Raw genomic sequence first — 19,979 nt, forward strand, 5'->3', positions numbered from 1 at the left:
TTGACAAGACTACTTGTTAATGCATTATGCCCTCTTTTTGGGTTTTAGTGGAAAAAAATGAAGAAACAAACTTGTGCATGTGTTAGAGCTGATTAATCTCTCTCAACCCAACCTTGTTTCAAGATCAAGTGTCAGTCACTAACATCTTTGTCCAGTGATTGAACAATCATATTGGTTCGACAGAAACATGGACAGGATGTGCTGTTTGTAAAGACACACCACAAAAAAACAAAAACAAAAACAAAACAAAAAAACTTCATAGGGTCAGCTGGAGGGCACAAAAATATATTTACTTGATACAAATAAACCAAATTTCAATCTCTGAACTTCATATTATTGTTCTTCAAACTTTTCTTTCTCTAACACTGTGTGTGTGTGTGTGTGTGTGCATATGTGTTTCAGACAAATTTGTTATACAAGTGACTTTAGTAAACATTAAAGTACTTAACTACCTTGACAATAACTACTTTGCTTTTGTTTTTTGAGGATAGGCAAGCATTTTGTATTTCAACTTCATAGTTTCCCAGAAGGCACTCAACAGAATTCCAGAAAATCCAATCAATGAAAACACCAGATATTCTAAAACCAATTTTCTGGAATACGAAGTAGATCCTTAAAGGAGATATTATCCAATAAATATTTCTGGAATTAATTTATTGACCTCAGTTGTAATTCAATAGAACAGCAAAGAAGAAGCAAATGCTGAATGTGTGTAGTAATACAGGCAGAGTGTGGGAGAGGGTTGAGAGTGAAAGTGGTGTTGAGAGTGATGAGAATAATCCTCTGGCCATGTAACAGAGATAAAGACACACAGAGGTTTTAGCTCCACACAGGAGATTGACCTCATTACTGGCAACAAGCTCACAAACCTACAAACACACACACAACACACAAAGACACAGACACTCACACACACACGGGCGCACACACACAGCAGAAATGTAGATACATGGCAAAATATAAATGTGCTTCACCAGTATTGTTACTGTCAATGACTCACTCGATAAAAGCAGTGTGTGTGTGCGTGTGTGTGCGTGCGTGCTTGTGTGTGTGCGTGCATGTGCATGTGTGTGTGTGTGTGTGTGTGTAATGAACCGAGAACAACCCAACCTTGATCAGAAGCGGAGAAAAGGAGCACTGCCCTCCGCTCTCACATTCATCAAGAGAGTGTGTTTGATCTCTCAGCCACATCACACATGTGCCCTCCAATCAACCACTGCTGCCTCTAAGGCCCCCTTTGGCCTGCCTACACACAGACACACAGGCACACACACACACACTCACAGGCACACACACACACACAGGGAAGGGAATGTCCCACACAGAACCCATTAGGACTTTTGATTAAATTTGAGTATAGCTTATGTATAAAGCCATGGCCAGTGCAGCTTCGTTCAAGTGTGTGTGAGTGTGCATGCACAAGAAGAAAAAAGAAAAGCAAAAATGAGTGATTGTAAAGCCTTCTAACCTTTGCAATATAGATCCTAACTGCTGCCAAGGGAGGTTAAAACCTAAAAGGGCTCCATAACACTTCATAACTCTGCCTTAAATGAAACAACTACAACTCTAGCCATTAGTGTGACACACACACACACACACACACACACACACACACACACACACACACACACACACACACACACACACACACACAAAAACACAGTCTTTAGAAGTTGGCAAGGCAACAAAGGTCATTAGGTTTATTTCCATTGGCAGAGAAGTGATTTTGGCAGCCGCAGTCTGCCGGGCGACACTCAGGTTTATCAGAATAAACAAATATGATTGAAGGAAAGTGTCCCCTACATTAATGAATCACTCTAGCAAAACAAGGAATGTGAAGGAAAAAAAGTGAAACATTGGGAGCAACTTAAAACCACTGTGTCATTTTCAGGAAACTGAGCCACGCAAAGACAGAAGTGTAAAGTAATACAAACTAGAATTGCACTCAGAAGAGTGCATATCCCCAAACAGCCCTCTTTTTGCCCTCAGTTATAGACAGCAGCTATCTAAATATGCCCAGTGTTCTTTATTAGGATCCATACATTATTCCCTGAGAAGTTAACAACAGACGTCAAAAACGGCCCTTATGTTTATTGTTACAGAAAATGGGAAAAAGTCCTGGATCTGTCCCTTTATCTTGATCTGCACTAAAAGTTAAAAGGTTTGATCCTTCATCTAATTTCTGCTCTGTTGTTTCCTGCTGACAAACGAACACATACGTTATGACTAGTTGTAATGTGAGAAGTACAGGTTATCTGTTGCCATTAATTAAAAGTCCCTTCCATCTATCTATACGAATGAGCAAGCATGACCATGGTTTACCCAGTATCAGTGTGAGAAAGGCCTACTGTCTAATTGCTGACCTTCAATCTCATCTACAGTAGATCACTACCGACAGTGCTTAATGCCAACACTTTAGCATACAGTATGTTGAGCAACAGCAGATTTGATGATGTAAATGTATTGAGATATGGTATAGCTGTAATCACTAGGATTATTCAGAGTGAAACGACTGACCTTTTAATACAGGGGATGGACTTAATGACACAAACACCTGTGCAATATGTATTGTTTACAGTGCATACAAAATGTTCAGTCATTCAGTGTGAGGCATGGTTAGGTAATGGACATGTATGGGACCAGCTTACCAAAATAATTACAAATGAAAAATAATCTTCCAGAATGATATCAATTACACTTTATATTTTATTCTCACATACTCTTGTCACGTTATGTTTCTCTAAGTAAATGTTTATAGTAAAGTGTGATGTATTATCTTGATAAACAGTCAGTCATCATATTTAGAGCAACAGTGCCCTCCGTTCAGCTTATAACTTGTGATTTTCTCATTGTTTTTCCACTGACGGACTGTATCATTTAATTTCATCTACAAAGATTCTGATACCAAATGACTTATCTAAAGTAAGCATTTTGTAAAGACAAGGTGGAAGTGGGGAGGTAGGGTGTATCGACATATAAAGAGGCTGATGTTGGAGCCTTTGTGAGATGAGCCCTTCCTCTGAACTTTTGTTGCTTGAGCATGTTACAGGGAGAGAAATGACTTGCTTCCTGTCCAATTCATGCGGTTCAGAATGTCCAGCAAATATAAATGAGCTAATTGTGGCTTTGATGTCAAACGTTTTTGCAGCGTGTGTGTGTGTGTGTGTGTGTGTGTGTGTGTGTGTGTGTGTGTGTGTGTGTGTGTGTGTGTGCTTGTATGTTATTCTTTTGAGCTCATAAAGCATTTCTTGTAGTTGTTAGTTGGGGCTAGATAAAGGCAATCCAAAATTCAAGGAGAGTAGAAAGGCAGGGTATTAATTATACTAAATGAAGTAAGATGGTGCTGAGTTCCCCATAGTGAACAGTAACAATACAGATGTGCACCAGACACAAAACACTCCATCAGACAAAACAGTATGTGTTCATTTACTATTTCAAGTTTCTGATCACGGCCCAACGCTGTGTGTTTTGCACACACTCTGGAACAATGATGCTGCAGCATCAGACAAATTTCCTATTGGATATTGGACTAGTGTTCCCAGCTTAGCACCCCCACAGCAGATGTCCAATCATCCTAATATAACAGCAGGAACAGAACAACACAGTGGCTAAGGCCTCAGATTAAAACTATCTGCATCCCAGAGGATAAAGCACTGCGGCAAAGCAACAAACTAATACGAGCAAGATGAGGTGAGATTTAGTGATGTGCAGCACTGCAAAACAACTTATACAGCTGCCACCTACAAAAGTGGACATGCAGCATGTTATAATATTAGTATTATAACATGCTACTTGTGGGCAACAAAGACGTAGCCTATATTGGTAAGTGTGCACTATATTTGTTGTTTATCATCAAGAATGTTTCTGTATTCATTTTTATACACAAATACAGAAATAACTTGAATCACTGCATCTGCAAAATTCAGAAGAAGGCCCAAATAATTAAGATAATAACCGCAATGTCGGCATTGCGGTTATTAGTTCAGTGGTAAAATCAGTTGGAACAGACACACATGTTCAAAAACATCTACTGCATATCTTGGCAGGTAAGACAGCCCAAACAGTTATCAGGGTTATGGATTACAGACTGGACAAACCGACTAACTAACTGGAAATCAGTCACCATGTTTTCTGTTCAGGGTAGTTACAAAGGAAGTCAGTTAAGTAGGTGGTCCTTCAGTGACGCCCAGGACATGCTTACATACATACTGCAAAAATAACATGCTCAGATACGTCCCAAACCACTTCTGAATGTGGTTTAAGTGATAGCCATGTCGGATGTTACTGTCAGGTGTAAACAGGGTCGGGGTGACCATCATCTGTTGTGTTAACGGACACTCAAGCATATGCTGAGCCCACTGTGATGTTTCCTCACATAATAAGGTGACATGATTTGACAAATCTTTTTTTTTGAAATTACTTCAACAGATGTTAAAATTGTTTTATGATTCTCGTTTAATGGTATAATTTTTGTATCACAATTAAAATGTTCACCAAAAAAAAGAAGAAAAAAAAATATGTGACAAAATTGCTGCTTTTGCAATTCAGATTTTGCACTAGGCCATCATATTTTACACACACACACATATATACACACACACAAGCAAGTTTAAGTGGCCTATACCAAGCAGTTTAGAGTTAACGCAATCAAAGAAGAATGTCTGTGAGAATTTAATCTCCGCTTTAAATCTGAGTTTCATTCACAAATGGCAGTGCTGCCCCTGTTTTCCTTTGGCAGTGGTTTGACAGTGATGGATTTTCAGCAGGTAGTCGAAGGTCACATTTTTAAAATTTATTTTATTCACTTATTTATTTATTTTGTGTCAAGAGACACAGGTTGTGCCACAAATTAATTTACATAATTTGAGAGGAGTTTCTTCTCCTAATCAGGAGAGGTATAAATCCAGTTTAAGATATATTGTACAGGAACATCGGCTGGCTTTTTTCAGTCATGCTCAAATTGACAGTTGTGTCCAATAAGAAGCAAAATGAGTAGCTAAACAGAAACATTATCGTTTCTTCCTCCTCCTCTTGTTCGGTCTCTGACCTTCTGTGAGGAAGGATCATCCCACCGTCTGGCACAGTTTGCCACAGAAGCGGGATTTATGAAGGGGAAATTGCAACTGGCAAATGGGTAAGGTAGAAAAAAAAAAAAAAGCCCCCCACCCCCCGGGGGCAGAAGAGACAGGATGGAGAGAGGGAGGGACCAAGGCAAATATTTGACAAGGACACAGGAGGACTAATAGTTGGATCTGACCTCCTGGTGAACCTTCATTGTCTTTAGAGGGCCGCAGAGTCTACGATGAAAAAGCCTCTAACCCCCAACAAATAGGTAATGAGTTGTAATGAGAGACAATGAGTAAGAGAGGGAGAGAAAGGGGAGGGGAGGAAGATGCAGATAATGTAAGCCAGACGCAGACGGAGAAATTACAGAGAAACAGAGAGGGGAAGAGAGAGCGAGAGCAGCTGCAGCAGGGCAGAAAGTGAAGCTGAGAAGGTGCCGGGCTGCGGAGGGAGCATCCAGGGAGTTAGGTGACGAGAAACACTGTCCGTTTGTGGCCACTGATAATACTTTCCATTCTAGCTGGCTCTATGTGGGGGTCTGCTTTGTGTGTGTGTGTGTGCGTGTGTGTTTGCAGGCCCTGTGCGAGCTGCTGATTCCCCTGATTGCAGGCTGGCGCCCTGCTGGCGAGCCCCCGCACACTGAAATTAAATCCACTCTGCTCCGTTATAAATTATAATGCTTTACAAACAGCACCCCCACCGGGGAACCCAGGAGGGGCAGAGAGAGGAGGAGAGAGAATGGATGTGTCTGAGAGGAAGAAGGGGAAGAGGAAAATTCAAGGTGTATGAGCAAAAAAAAAAAAGAGCAAACAGAAAGGATGAAGACAGAAGAAGACATTAACTTCACAAAAAAAAAAGAAAGAAAAAGAAAAAAAAACATTCTGGTTTTATTTATGCTTACTGAATTGAGAATATAAGACCAAACTGAAATAAAACACAGATGGCCTTTTAGGCAAATGGACATGACACAACACAATGATAAACCACTGGGGTACAAGAAAAGATTTAAACAAATAAATAAATAAATAATCAAATGAGGAAGGTCAAGAAAGAGACACAGTTGCACTTAAACTTGAGGTTTACTTAATCTGTCAATAAAATGCCTTATTTTTAGATTACAGCCTATAAAACATGATACGGCCTTACCTTTGAAACCAAGAACAAACATGAAAGTATGCGACATAAACAGGAAGAGAGACAGATAGTGCAGGGATGTGTGTAGACGAGATAAAAAAGTGAAAGAAAGGCTCTGATAGTGTTTGGGTGGGTGGGGAGGGGGATGAAAGCCTCCCCTACATGGAACTTGTGGTGCCAGAGAGGCCGTGTGTTGTGCTGATATCCAGCTAGACTGGCACCGTCAGACCAGGTCGGCGCTCTGGTAGGCAACAAAGAGCTAATATGCCTAACCTACAGCTTGTGTGGAGGTTGATAACCTGTTAGTCAAAAGTCAAATGGGGATGAGACGTTAGTGGGTATCACCACTCATCAGCCTGACGTGTGAGTGAGTGTCATTGCTGCTATGTGTGTGTTTTCAAGGTTGTAGTAGAACTGGAAAGAAATTCAAATATGTGCTACTTACATTTTGAACATGAAATCAATAGAGCACTAAAATGATTACATGATTGATTAACAATTAAAATCAAGCACTTGCTAAAGATCTTTATTCACTGAATGATCATTGCCACGATCATTTCAGTGCTGAAACAACTACTAAAATGTAAAGATTTGCTTGTTTTTTGGTTGTTTTGGTTTTTTTTTTTTTTACAAAAGACATCAAGATGTCACCTGACATGGTCTAACATTCAAAATGACAAAATGATTAGAGGTCTACTCTCTTATAAAAATAGGAAAATAAAAAACAAAAAGGACCATTTATACTGATCATTAGTTGAAAATGATAATACCAAAAGTGAGAATTAAAACAGCATTATCATATGTGGTAAGAAACAGTATGCAATGCAGTCTTGAAACATTCTGGACAGCCCTTTCATGCAGTCTGAATTTCAGCAAAGTTGTGATGCTGTGTAAAATGTGCCGACTGAGCATTTTGAGGATGCCATTTTAGCTTCTTGGGGCAGCTGCAATGTGAATTTGTTCCACTGTGTACTTGTGTGGTTTAGAGTTTTTGAATGAAAATAAGAAGTGTCTTTAATCATAACCAACTATAATACTATCACCTGTTAACAAGGAACCTGTTTACCTGTGGAATGTCTCAAACAGGTGTTCTTGATGCCTTTTGTTGCCCCTGGCAACACTTGAATAAAATGTGTTGCTTGCATCAAATTCAGAAGAGGTATACGTTTACAATGACTGAAGTCGATGAGGTTAAACATTAAATATATTGTGCTGTTTTTAGTTGTGTATGTGTCAAATGGATAAGAATATTATCACATTCTGTTTTATTTATGTTTTACATAATGGGGAACTAGAGTTGTTGTTGTTGCAGGTTTCTAATATTAAACCAGTGCATTCAAATATAAATATTACTGAATAAAGAACAGTACTGAGTGCTTGAACAACATTATGTATTCTAACACAATACACTTACAGCAAATACTGCTTTTGCAAAAACAATTATGTAATTGATTTGTTGAGTGTCAGAGGTGTTCACTGTTAAACTGTATCATCTGTATTGCTGTATTGAATTGAATTATGTTGTATGTATTCATATGTAGTATCTCCCCTACCAACTACAGTATGCTGACTTTATTCTTATGTATTAATGTCTTCAGTTACAAAATACATATTGTAACTATGAAAGTATGCATCCATCCACAAAAACTGAACATTATAATCTATAGAAAAGGTTAGATTTTTATTACACATTTGTTCATCATAGAGTATCCACATCCTATATGTAATCAGCTGCATCATACTGATTAAATGCAAATGGTTTGATGGACAAACTAAAAACCCACATTCAAGAATGGGCTGATATCGTCCCCATATCCTGGCCTAGCTGTAGCTATAACTGGCAGACTGTTTTAGGAACAACAGACCTATTCTCCATCCCAGCAGGGAGTCGGGTCATGTGTGGCCATCTACACTGTCTGCCAATCAAACCTGAGACTCAGACGCCTTAAACAAAACTCACTTCCGTTAATGCCTCAACACAAAGCACGGACCAGTGATACAGGACACAGCTGTCAGTACCACCTACATGGGCTGTCAGCTTGAGTTTGGGCAGCAGAATCATGGCCACAAACATCTACTATCATCACTGTGAATGTGGACTACAACAGATGACAGAACAGACAGACAGTTAACTGTACGTAGTGTGAGCATAATAGGTGATGGATCCCTGTCTACTTGTGTGTGACACTCAACAAGATTTTAAACTGTCGAATTGTTTTGCCTTTTTATATATACGTTTTTTTTTTATTGGTACAATTTGTTAAGCTCACAGAAGCAACTAGTGAGCTTGAATTAAACAGCAGTTATCAAAAATGGACACATCACTGAAACTAGGTCTGAGCATACTGTCATCACCAGCAATAATGAATACAACTGTTGTCCAGTCGTGTGTTTTACAGTTCATTATCTTTCAGCTCAGCAGCACATATGCCAACAACCTCCAGTGCAAACACTGAGTGCAAATGCAGGGAGAAGTGTCATCTCGATTTAGTGAGCTAAAAAGGTGGAAGCTGGGGTTGTGGATGGGCATTTAGAGAGAGTGACCTTAATGCAGATTTTGTTCAATTAAGTGTGGCCCTTTTTAAAACTCCATGACCAAGGTCTTTTCCTGAACCTTTTGTTTCTTAAATCTAACCATATGTGGTAGGCAGATATTGCAGAACTAATTCATTTGGAAATAATTGCACTAGATCCTTTTAGAAAATGCAGTTAATGCAGAATTGTCCAATATCAATGAAACGGTTGATGTATTCATGAGTTTTATACGTGATAGTGGAAGAAAAGTGGGAATTTGATTGTGGCTATAAATGGACTACCGACTTCTTCTAAAACTATTAAAAGAGAAACAAAATCAGGAAGGTACGGTGATCCACATGTGATGGATTAAGATAATGTTTAACTTTGGGCAACCTTCCTCAGCTTCCAGTCACCCAGCTCTACAGTGTATAAACAGACCATTTCCCACAATGAGAGGTGATCGTTTCCTTGTCACCAAAATGTGCTGTTTAACCTTGAGCTTTACCAAACATGTTGCAATTCCATTATGTAAATCCATGTTTGCTTACATGCTATCATCCTCGTCCTGCCTTTTCTGATGCATTGCTGCATTCACTGGTGTTTTACCACCACATGTGCATCAGTGGAAGAATGTGGAACCATTGGCAGGATTTTGTATTAAGTGTTAAGTATGTGCACAAGTGCATTTCCATCCTTGTGAGACACAATGGTGAGAAACTCGTAGAACACCAGCTCCATCGTGTACTTGCGATCCAAAATTCCACAATTAGTCTTTATTTTCAATGGGCAATATCTATAAATCAAAACAGAAAACCTTAAAGACTATAAGGAAGAAGAAGGTATGCCAAAAGCATATATACAGGTAAAATAGAGAAATGACTGAGCTAACGGGTTCAAGCCAATTCTGAAGTGCAAACTCAGGTCTGGGTCAAATATGGTCTGTTTTACCTGAAGAGAGGCAACAGAAAGCAGAGGTGACAGCAGGAATCGGTACCAGCAAGTCTAAAACATACAACAGCAGAAAAAGACATCAGCTGTCACGACCTTCAGGGATAAACAGAAAGACAGACCATCAGAAGGTAAGACAACTCGACGGTGAGATGTGCGTTTGCAGGCTCTAAGATGATGTTCATAGGCAGCATCGAGCAGGTTATGACAATTCTCCTGAAGCAAAATACTTCACAAGAGAGATGCAACAACAGCAAATTGCAGACAGACACTGCCCCTGTTTTTGAAGCCATTCAGCATTTTAGAGGTCCACCAAACAAAGGTGCTTTAACTTCTACAAGCACATTTGATGAATTATCACATTTTCATTTGTTTGTGCGTTACAAATGTAGTGAAACACCCATGAGAAACCCACAATTCTAATACCTTGCAAAGAGTTTTTTTTTTTTTTTTCCTTGAAAGAAGCACTTGTGCGGTAAGACATGAAAACACTGCACGTGTGCTTCAGTTGGCATTAACTAAGTAGCTAACTTGATGCTGTGTTCACAGGAAGTTGTTACATTATAGGCAGTTAAAGTCCTTGGGGGGATTACAATACACAACTCAAAACAAAACAAAGTTTTCTTTCAGCCCAGGCCAGCCTACCATCCACAGTAGTAACAGTTAAGTGCGCCAGTTTGCCAATCAGCTGTCTTATGTTTCCCCTCCCAGCCAATTGCAATTGGTTGGTCGGGGGGGGGGGGTTGAGCAAACAAAGCATTATAGGTCGGTTAAGCCTTCCTCTCATCTCCAGGATTTTGCTGTCGCTTTTCCTGAGGCGCACACACAACATCTGCAAACACCTGATAGGCCTGAGCAGTGGCCTTCAGCCCTCTCGTTGCACGGGTTAAATTGTTACCACCTTTCTCTAATCCTGACTCTCACAATTAACTGTATGGCCAGGGACTTCAAAGTCCTTGGAGGCCAAAGGGGTTAACCCCGACGCTCCCAGAGATTTGTTTTTGATTTTACTGAGATCCCCAGACACTTTCATCTTTGGCCCCCGCTCCTTCTTCCTCTTTAAATCCCAGAGGTCTAAGCCGAGGGCAGGGGGAGTTGCAGCTAATTTTGGCAAATTCGGGGTGATATTTGAAGGCTAATTTTTGAGTTCCCACAAAGTTACCAATGCAAACACAAGTGTGAAATGTAATCAGGCGAATAAAGAAGGTGTCACAGAGCAAACATTACATGGTTCGGTGGGAATTGTTTTACTATGAAACCTGAGCGTGAAGTGACTGACATATGTGTTTCGTATTTGAAGTTTATGAGACATATTTGCTATCATAATCCCCTCCAACCATTTGTTTAATGGCTGCCCAAACCAGTCTGGACGAAACCAACTGAGAGGTCATGCGGTTGAATAATGGGCAGAATGATTTTTAGCAAAATATTATGATGTTACAGTGCTTCAGACCTTTTGGATATAACATGTTACCACTAATCGTATCCTATTAGATATTTGTTAGATACTTTATTAGATGTACAGCTCACCTCTGGTCAGAGCTTTTTGGTATCAATAAAAACATATACCTTTTCAGATACATCCATTAAAAAAAATATGAGCCTTTTTTTTTTAGCTCAAATGTTAGGTCAGAACGTTGCCTAAAATACTAAAGTAAACAAAATAAGCACAGAAACTATATAATCAAAAAAGCTAGATATGTTTATGAAGTTGCACTACCCTTTGATACTAATGTCGCCATTGAAAAATGCACCCAGCCTATTTCCCCAAAGGCCTCCAACTTTTCAGTGTGCCTACTCTCTTCTTCTATTTAAAGTTAAAATATTTTTTTCAGAAAAGTGTGGGTGTCACTATCCCTCCTTTTAAAGCATCCACTTATGCAGTAGATGTGGCAGGACTCGTCACTTACAACCATGATAACCAGGAGATGTTTTCTTTCTTTTTTTTTTTTTTTTCTGGCCATGTCAGTCTATCCTGAGCTTTTTGATATTCAGACAGAAACAGAGACAGAAACTCCCACCCTCAAATCGACCGAGCACTGAAAGTTGTTGGAAAATGTGCGCAGTACCAGAAAGTTGTAAGCTTGTTGTTAGCCAGTTGTTAGCTCTGTGGTCAACTTTCTGTGAAGACAGCATCATGTTAGCGACCTAGTTAATGCCAACTGAAACACATACGCAGTGTTTTGTTGTCTCACTGCACAAGAGCTTCATTCCAGTGTCATCCTACTGGCAATTTTCTGGCTGGAAAAAAAGCAAAACAAAAATAAACAAAAAAACCCCAAAAAACTATTAGACACGGGGCCTTAATATTTACGAAAAGAGAGATTCTTTGGGTTTGCTGAGGGCATCTGTCTCCACTAGTCTCTCAGCCAGTATTTTGACACATGAAATGCACACATTGTTAGTGGACAGAGGGCTTTGCCACCTTTCCCATCTCTGTCCCACTTGATGTGTGTTGGTATAGTGGGCACTACCAGCTGGTTCCAGCCCGATCCCTTCAGCTCTGTCAATTTTAACTGCATTTATATCGTCGGTGGTAGATAACTCTATGTGTGTGTTGGTTAGGGGTAATAGTGTGTGAAGAGCTAGTCCTCCATGCATCCTGCCCCTCCTCTATCCCCCAACAGTCTCCCCTGCAGCACCTCAGCAGGAACTAGAGCAAATGCGTTTATGAATTAAGACTGGGGAATGGCCTGAGGTGTGTGTGTGTGTGTGTGTGTGTGTGTGTGTGTGAGTGTGTGTGTGTGTGTGTGTGTGTGCGTGCCTACGTGTATATGTGTGCGCACATGTGGGCGTGTGTTATCATGGAGTTGTGCTGCTCTTTTGTGGCGCGCCAGCTCCTGCCAGCTGCCCCAGGATGTGGCCTGTCACTTCACATAGCCACTGATGAGCCACACAAGTGTCAGGAAAGGTGAAGATGGAGATAACACCATCACACACACACACACGCACGCACGCACGCACACACACACACACACACACACACACACACACACACACACACACACACACACACACACACACACACACACACACGCATTCACACTTCCACGCATGCACACACAGACAGAAGTGAGATAGGTGAGGGAGAAGCCAGACAGTGCCCATGCCTACATGGGTGAGATGTTAAGAGTCTTCACATGATTCAAACCGTTAATCCTCATTCGGAAAGTTTTTGATAATGACGTAATACTAGTTGGCCTCATATCCCACAGAAATATGACTCAGCAGAAAAAGCTGAGAGAAAAAAAGAACCTCCTCAATTTTCCTGGATGTCATCATCAATCTAAATCTGGCCTCAGTCCCACTAAACTGTTCTTCTTTTCTGCTACTGTTTATTGTTCAATGATATTGTAATACTGAGAATAGAGGGGGGAAAGCAAAAATAACAGGAGGCACAAGTGTTTTTGATCAATCCTGGGACTACTTGCTGATATCAGAGAAGAACAGAGCAAGCCCCCTAAATTGACCACATGGGAAGAGGTCCACCTGCATCTCATTTACAGTCAACTTCAATGCTTGTACATTTATCAGTGAAGGCCAAATCCAACAGGCTCCACCGATGGAAAGATATGAAGAAACGTTGTATTGTTTATTTCAGTAATTCGTTTACATTTTCCAGACAGACACACATACTCAACAAACTCATCCTTCTCTACTCTGCTGTGTTAACTTACTAGTTGACTGGTTTGAAAAAGAGTACTGTGGGTAACGAAGATACAAAAAGTGAAAATATCATTATTATAATTATTTTAGTGCTGAAACAATAAGTGAGTTAATACAGTAAAATAAACAAATACATAAATGAATACATCATGAGCTCCTCTGATTATTGATTAATGCCTGAAAGACATGATCAGCGCAACAGGTTAAATGATCACAAAGCATAACTATCTATGATAATCTTTCAGTCAAAGTGCTATATTTTTTTTAGTGTAGTGATCTGATTGATAGCTCTTAAGCTTTTGCGGTTGCTATTAAATATTTCTTTCTATTTGTTGATGACTACTGCTTTTCAAGACTTGCTATATGTATGAACAGAATGGTAAGTCTACTTCTATTTTGCATTTGTCATGTAATACTGTTTGTTTCATTACAAATGATAATATTAGTTTAACATAATTTATGTGAAAAGTTGATTTGTGTTAGGGGTCATTGCTGAACCCAGCTTTCATTTTCATGTTGAGGCCTAATATCTGTTGTACTGGGCCATCATCAAGCTGACATGGTGACATTTTTTAAAGATATTAGACATTTAAGAAGAATAAAATGCAAAACATTCACTGGTTATAGCTTCAGGATTTGCTTTCCTTTGTCATTGTAAACTGAATATCATGAGGCCCTGTTGGCTGGACAAAACAGTCAATTTTAAAATGACACTTCAGGCTTTGGGAGAGGGTGCTACTGTATAGACCAAACAGAGCAAAAAAGAAAAACAACAACAAAAATAACAAAACAGACCCAACCCTGACCCAAAAGTGAAATCACTCAGTAGTCTCCCTAGCTCATTTATGTGACTGCTAGCTCCATTGCTCAAGATAATATGGAAACCTATTCAGAACAAAGACCAAATGTATATGAGGGATAAACTCATACCATGGAGTGACTGACTAATGCAGCAGTCCTGCCTCTTATCATGCACCATTATATGGATATTCTCTAGGTGAGCTCTTACGACATGAACATAATCTAGAATAATCTATGCGTTTTCATCATATTACCAACGTTCATCTATAATATGCAGTCAGAGGGCTTGCGAGCGACCCACAGATCCTGATGTAATTACACACTATGCCTCTTCTCAGCCCACATACCATTCTGTCCCAATTCCCTGCTGTTTGGAAATCAGGGCTATGCCGGTGACAAGTTACAGTACACATGCCCCGGTTAACCTTTGATGTGAACATGTTCTTTTCTGAGCGAATGATATGGAGGCCAAGACCACGAGGGGCTACAGAATATCCCTGCAAACTGTACCGCTTCAAAGTCCTGTCTCTAATTTGAACCTTTTGTGCCACTTAAAAAGCCCATGGACTAATTTGACTCTGGCATGTAACAACCGTTTGGAGGAATGTTTGTCTGTGTGTGTGTGTGTGTGTGTGTGTGTGTGTGTGTGTGTGTGTGTGTGTGTGTGAGAGAGAGAGAGTGTGTGTGTGTGTGTGTGTGTGTGTGTGTGTGTGTGTGTGTGTGTGTGTGTGTGTGTGTGTGTGTGTGTGTGTGAGAGAGAGAGAGAGAGAGAGAGAGAGAGAGAGAGAGAGAGAGAGAGAGAGAGAGAGAACGAACACAAGCCTACCTGCTTTGATCATGGTACTGGAAGATTATGACAAAACACACACACACGCACAAACACACACACACACACACACACACACACACACACACACACACACACACACACACACACACACACACACACACACACACACACACACACACACACAACCAAGAGATTAATCAAAACTACATGCAGCACTGCGTTTGAATCACTGCAGAATGTGTGTAGACAGACAGAACACAGAGATAAGATTTACAGATCACTGCAGTATTAGTATATTTTATTTACTTACACTGGATTTTAATTCATGCTTCCAATTAGGGGTGGGACAAGCTTAATGAGTGACTAACCAAGGTTAAGTGATTGCAAATCTATTACCCGAAGACTAGCATTAGTGAGGAAGAAAATAATGTGGTCAATAGTCTGTCTTTTACTCTAAAAAGATCTGGGATTTCATTTATAATTGCTGCATATGCAAAAAAGAGGGTGTATGCCACTTTTGAAACAAAAAGGTGGAATTTATACAAAACAAGAAGCGTAATCCTCCACGGAAACACCCGTTTGACATTCCCTGGAGTGCGGACATACAAATAAACAAATCATGATTTTGGAAAATAAATAAATAAATACAAACCATTGTATTTTGTTGTATAATAACCCATTAAAAGGTTATTTAATAATTAACAAATGCCTTCATGTTATGTTATCTATTCTTGTAAATAATAACGTTCAAAATAGGAGTAATTTAATTTCAGTCGATGGTGTCTCAGGCAGATACAAGTCCATTGTTTCATATATGTTTTTCACCTGTTTGTGTGCAGAACAGTCGGTGAGATAATGGTCCATTCACTGTCAATTGCAATCAGGGTAATTTAATTATCTCTTAGTGCAGCTTCAGTCACATCAAACAAGTCTTCTAAGTCAAACCCACTGACCGGTGGCGGTGCAGTGGAGAAGTGGGGCTTGACACACACAGCTTGTGCGCTCAACTGAAACACCAACACTTAGCAACTGAAACTAATGTAAACTGTCCCATTTATTTGTGAAAAATAATTATTGAACACATTGTGTCCACCAATCAACCACCTGACAAAAAGTGCAGCACATTTTGAGTTGATTGGGATTTATAAAGGAAGACAGCCTGTAATAGCTTTGTGTATGTGTTTTTTTTCTAGTGATATACTTATTCATATTCATCTACAGTGGGAAAGTGAGAGCCAATCACAAGTGGTCACTCGAGAGGCATTTTAATGCCAGGTGTGATGACAAGAGCTACCCAGTTGTGATTGGATCGCCCTCAACATTTGTTTATGGCAGGTATAAAGAGCTTTCTAGGGTGTAACTGGTTAGAAACTTAATAATGTAATGTATGTATAAATATAAAAGAAGCTGGCTATCAAAAAATTAATTGCTGATCTTCTTCTAGCCGAGAACCAATAAAAATATACATGCAAACATTGATTGGCTAGTCCAGTACCAAAAACAGTGTGGGGGAGGAATTCCCTCTGTGGTGACAGACAGAAGTTTTCTGACATTCTAGCCAAGTGCGACCGCAATGGCCATGACATCAGCAAGAGGGAGCTACCTCTGGGGACCAATGATTAATTAACATGGCTTTAGCCGGCAGTGCCGCACAGGATGTGATCTAATTGACAGTGGGTAATTATGTAATGGCCTCGCCTTGTAAAAGGAGATGAGCTGGAAGTACTGTAACCTAGAGTGGAAATGCAGAAACACTGTGCACGCTGGAGAAAACACACACACACACACACACACACACACACACACACACACACACACACACACACACACACACACACACACACACACACACACACACACACACACACACTAAATGAGGCTGGTTTGTTTTCCTGTCGTTGCCCTTTTACCCTGCTGATGTGGGGTTGGCTTGCTGGGCGTCGAGGGGTTGGTGGAGGTAGTCATCCCTCGCTCTGCTCACTCCGTAATAGGTCTGTCTGTGTTTGTTTACCCCAGCTGAAATGTCATGAAGCAGTCGGCCCTTTGATCCAGCATTAATGTCACCACAATATGTGTCATTATCTAGGAGCTGGGCACCACTTCACATCCTGCGTATTGGAAAAAGAAACGTGACTAAGATTCTGCTCCCTAAATATTTTGCACGGGGTGGGTAGGCGTTGCATGCCAGTGGAGGCCAGTGATTAAGTGACTGTGGAAGAAAAGCATCACAAACACTACAATGTGGCGCCTGCTGACATCTTTACTGTTTAGTCACGATGAGAATGATCTGATTAACTGAACAGAAACGAGGCAAAGCAAAGATCCTGAAATGTGTGCACAGCACAGTTGAACTTAAAGGGAACAGGATACATTGCAGGACAGGGGTGTTAGACTGCACTAGCCTTAGCAAGATATGCCTACTGAACTGGCAACTGAGTGTACATTAAAAAGCTAGGGGCGAAAATAATCTGTTTGGCTGCTGTCATTTGTTTTTCTCTCATCTTATTTGTCTTTTGCTATTGACTTGTTTGTTGTCTAAAGTGATGTTAGTGTGAAGCGTTAGGGTTCACTAGCTTTTTTCCGGGGCTTAATGGTGCACTGAGAAAATATAAATTAGCTGAATTTTGGTTAAACAACTCTGAGCAAACTATTTGGCTGAATGTTCTAAAAAAGGTTAATATGTTGTTAAAGTTAAAGACAAATAATTTAGAAAGCTAGAAAGACTGAAAACTTTTAATGTCTGTGTTGCACTTTTACAAGAATGTGTTCACACAATTGTTAGAAAAATGTATTTCTTTCTTACTTTTGAAATGTGTACCAGTATGCTTAATAATACTCATCTCAGCATTCAGCACAATCTCACCCATGAAGCAGATTAGAAAACATTACTCTCTGGGTAGTACCACACTCTGGATACTGGACTTTCACAAACAGACCCCAGAGAGTTCAGATTGGCAGTCACACCCCCTCTACATTAGTGTTCAAAACTGGAGCCCACCAGGGCTGTGTGTTCAGCTCCTCCTGATCACACTGTACAATCATGACTGCAATCCCAGACATTGTAAACAAAGATGAGAGTTCCTTTTGGGAGGAAATCACACCAGCGAAGCTGAGGTGGAGCAGGCGAACAGTTATAGGTCCCTGGGAATCAAAACCACTGAGAATTTTAGTCATCATAAGTCACTAAACTGGATAAAAAGAGCACAGAAAAAAGGTCTACTTCTTAGAAAACTTTGGAAGGCTACATTTCAGAGCCAAACTCTTGTCAGCTTATATAGAGGAGTAAATGTAGGCATCCTGACTGGAATCAGTACAAACAGGCATGGTTCTTGCATGACCCAGGACCCAGGACATGACCCTGAACATCACAGGTGCCCTTCTATATATTATAGAATTTTGTAAATTGACAAATATGTTAATCTTGTACCTTCATTTAACAATTTAAGTGCATAGACGTGCAACAAAAGTGACACTACATACATACTTAATAGAGTTCTTAGTGGGCCTTAAAATTACAACCTGACCCGACCCGTCCAGCAGGTTTTTAAGCCTGAATCCGACGCAGCCCGACACACCGGCATGAATTGTCTGCCCGAACCCGGCCCGAACCCGACCCCCCGTGCGCCTGCATTGTTTTCCTCAAATGCTTGTTATCATGATCAGACAGACAGCAGACGGAAATTCAATAGGCGTGAGTATGTCACGCAGCGACGTCAGGTCTGCGTCTGCCCCTCCCCATGAAGCAGGCAGCCAGACTTGCTCTTCACCACACATGAACAGCGATGATTCACAACAATCAATTTATAATTACAACCTGCAAGAAATGTGTTTTACAAAATGTGTTTTATACAAAAGGAAGCCCGAGACCCAACCCGGCTCATTTGCGTATTTTTTCGAACCCGGCCCAAACCTGCGGGTCCGGTCGGGTTTGTCGGGCCGGCCTGACCCGTTGAGGACTCCAATACTTAACAATTATAGCTGACATTAGCAGTGAAAAGCTGTTGTAATGTAACCAGTTCAAGGGGAAGACCTCTTGGTCATCTTTGGTCTTCAAGTAGTTCTGTCAAAGCTTTGAGGAGTGTTTGGGCTTGTTATCCTGCTGCAGTATGAATTATTCTCAACGAAGATCAAAACAAAGGATGAAGCATGCCTCTAAAGAATGGAGTGATACTCTGGTGTAAGTGTCAAACTCTAGAGGAGGCAAAACCCCAGAAATGAATATTGCCATCCCCATGTTTCACTTGTGGGTTTGAAACACTGTGGTAGCATTCCCTCTCCCACGTGTCTCTTTACATACATACATACTTTGTTACTGCCACAAATCTCAACCTTCCCATTCCTCTGTGAAATTCCGGTATTTCTTTGCCCGCCTCAAGTGTTTTGCCTTGGCTACTCATCCTGTAAGACTACAACAGTCTACAGTACTTTTTTTCTGATTGGCATCTTCCCTCATTTAGTAAATGGTTTATCTCTAATGAAGCTGCATTTCTATTAATCTTAAAAAAACATAAAATAAAATAAAACAAAAATGCTTAGCCATGTTTCGACATTGAGAAAGCCTCACTTTTCTAACAATTTGTCTTGTGACACTTTCACTGAAGAGTATCCTGGTGTAATCTGAGTTGAGTATTGTTGGCTAGGTAGTTTGACTAAGTAGGACCAAATCTACTACTGCAGAAGAAAATACTTCAAATATGACAATGAGAAGGGTTGCTATTCAGTGCTGGGATCAGATTAGCAACTACTCTGATCATAGACTTGACGCTAAAGGAAACAAGGACGAGCTAATACAGTGTCAGTGGTTTCTGGGCAGCCTTTGATGTCAAAGTACGAACACAAGGAACTATTCACATTTCCCATGATGTAATTCTCTGTGTTACAACAAGCACTAATATCTCCTTTAGTGCATTTTTAAAACAAGAAGTGCCTCAACTTGTAGAGATCACTGGAACATATAATCTTAATGTTGCAGTGTTGTGTTAAGGTCAGGAATTAGTGTCTGAATATGGAATACAGGCCTGAGAGGACATAAGAGGGCATAAAAGTTGGTGTGCAGAGG

The 19,979-nt window shown here is 40.3% G+C and overlaps 1 protein-coding gene across 4 annotated transcripts in view; it reads right to left on the reverse strand.

Moving 5' to 3' along the window:
- bcas3 (BCAS3 microtubule associated cell migration factor) overlaps positions 1 to 19,979 on the reverse strand; it is a 345,864-nt gene that overhangs the window by 161,282 nt on the left and 164,603 nt on the right. Inside the window, exon 24 of one of the 4 annotated variants that reach the window (XM_037120200.1) lies at positions 16,822 to 17,028. The exons of the other annotated variants lie outside the window; for them this stretch is intronic. Coding sequence (XP_036976095.1) covers positions 17,003 to 17,028 — 26 coding nt within the window. The 3' untranslated portion in view covers positions 16,822 to 17,002. Of the gene's footprint in view, positions 1 to 16,821; positions 17,029 to 19,979 lie in introns of those variants that run through there. 4 annotated transcript variants of the gene reach the window in all.

The sequence above is a fragment of the Acanthopagrus latus genome, chromosome 2 (genome assembly GCF_904848185.1).
Source record: "Acanthopagrus latus isolate v.2019 chromosome 2, fAcaLat1.1, whole genome shotgun sequence".
NCBI lineage: Eukaryota > Metazoa > Chordata > Actinopteri > Spariformes > Sparidae > Acanthopagrus > Acanthopagrus latus.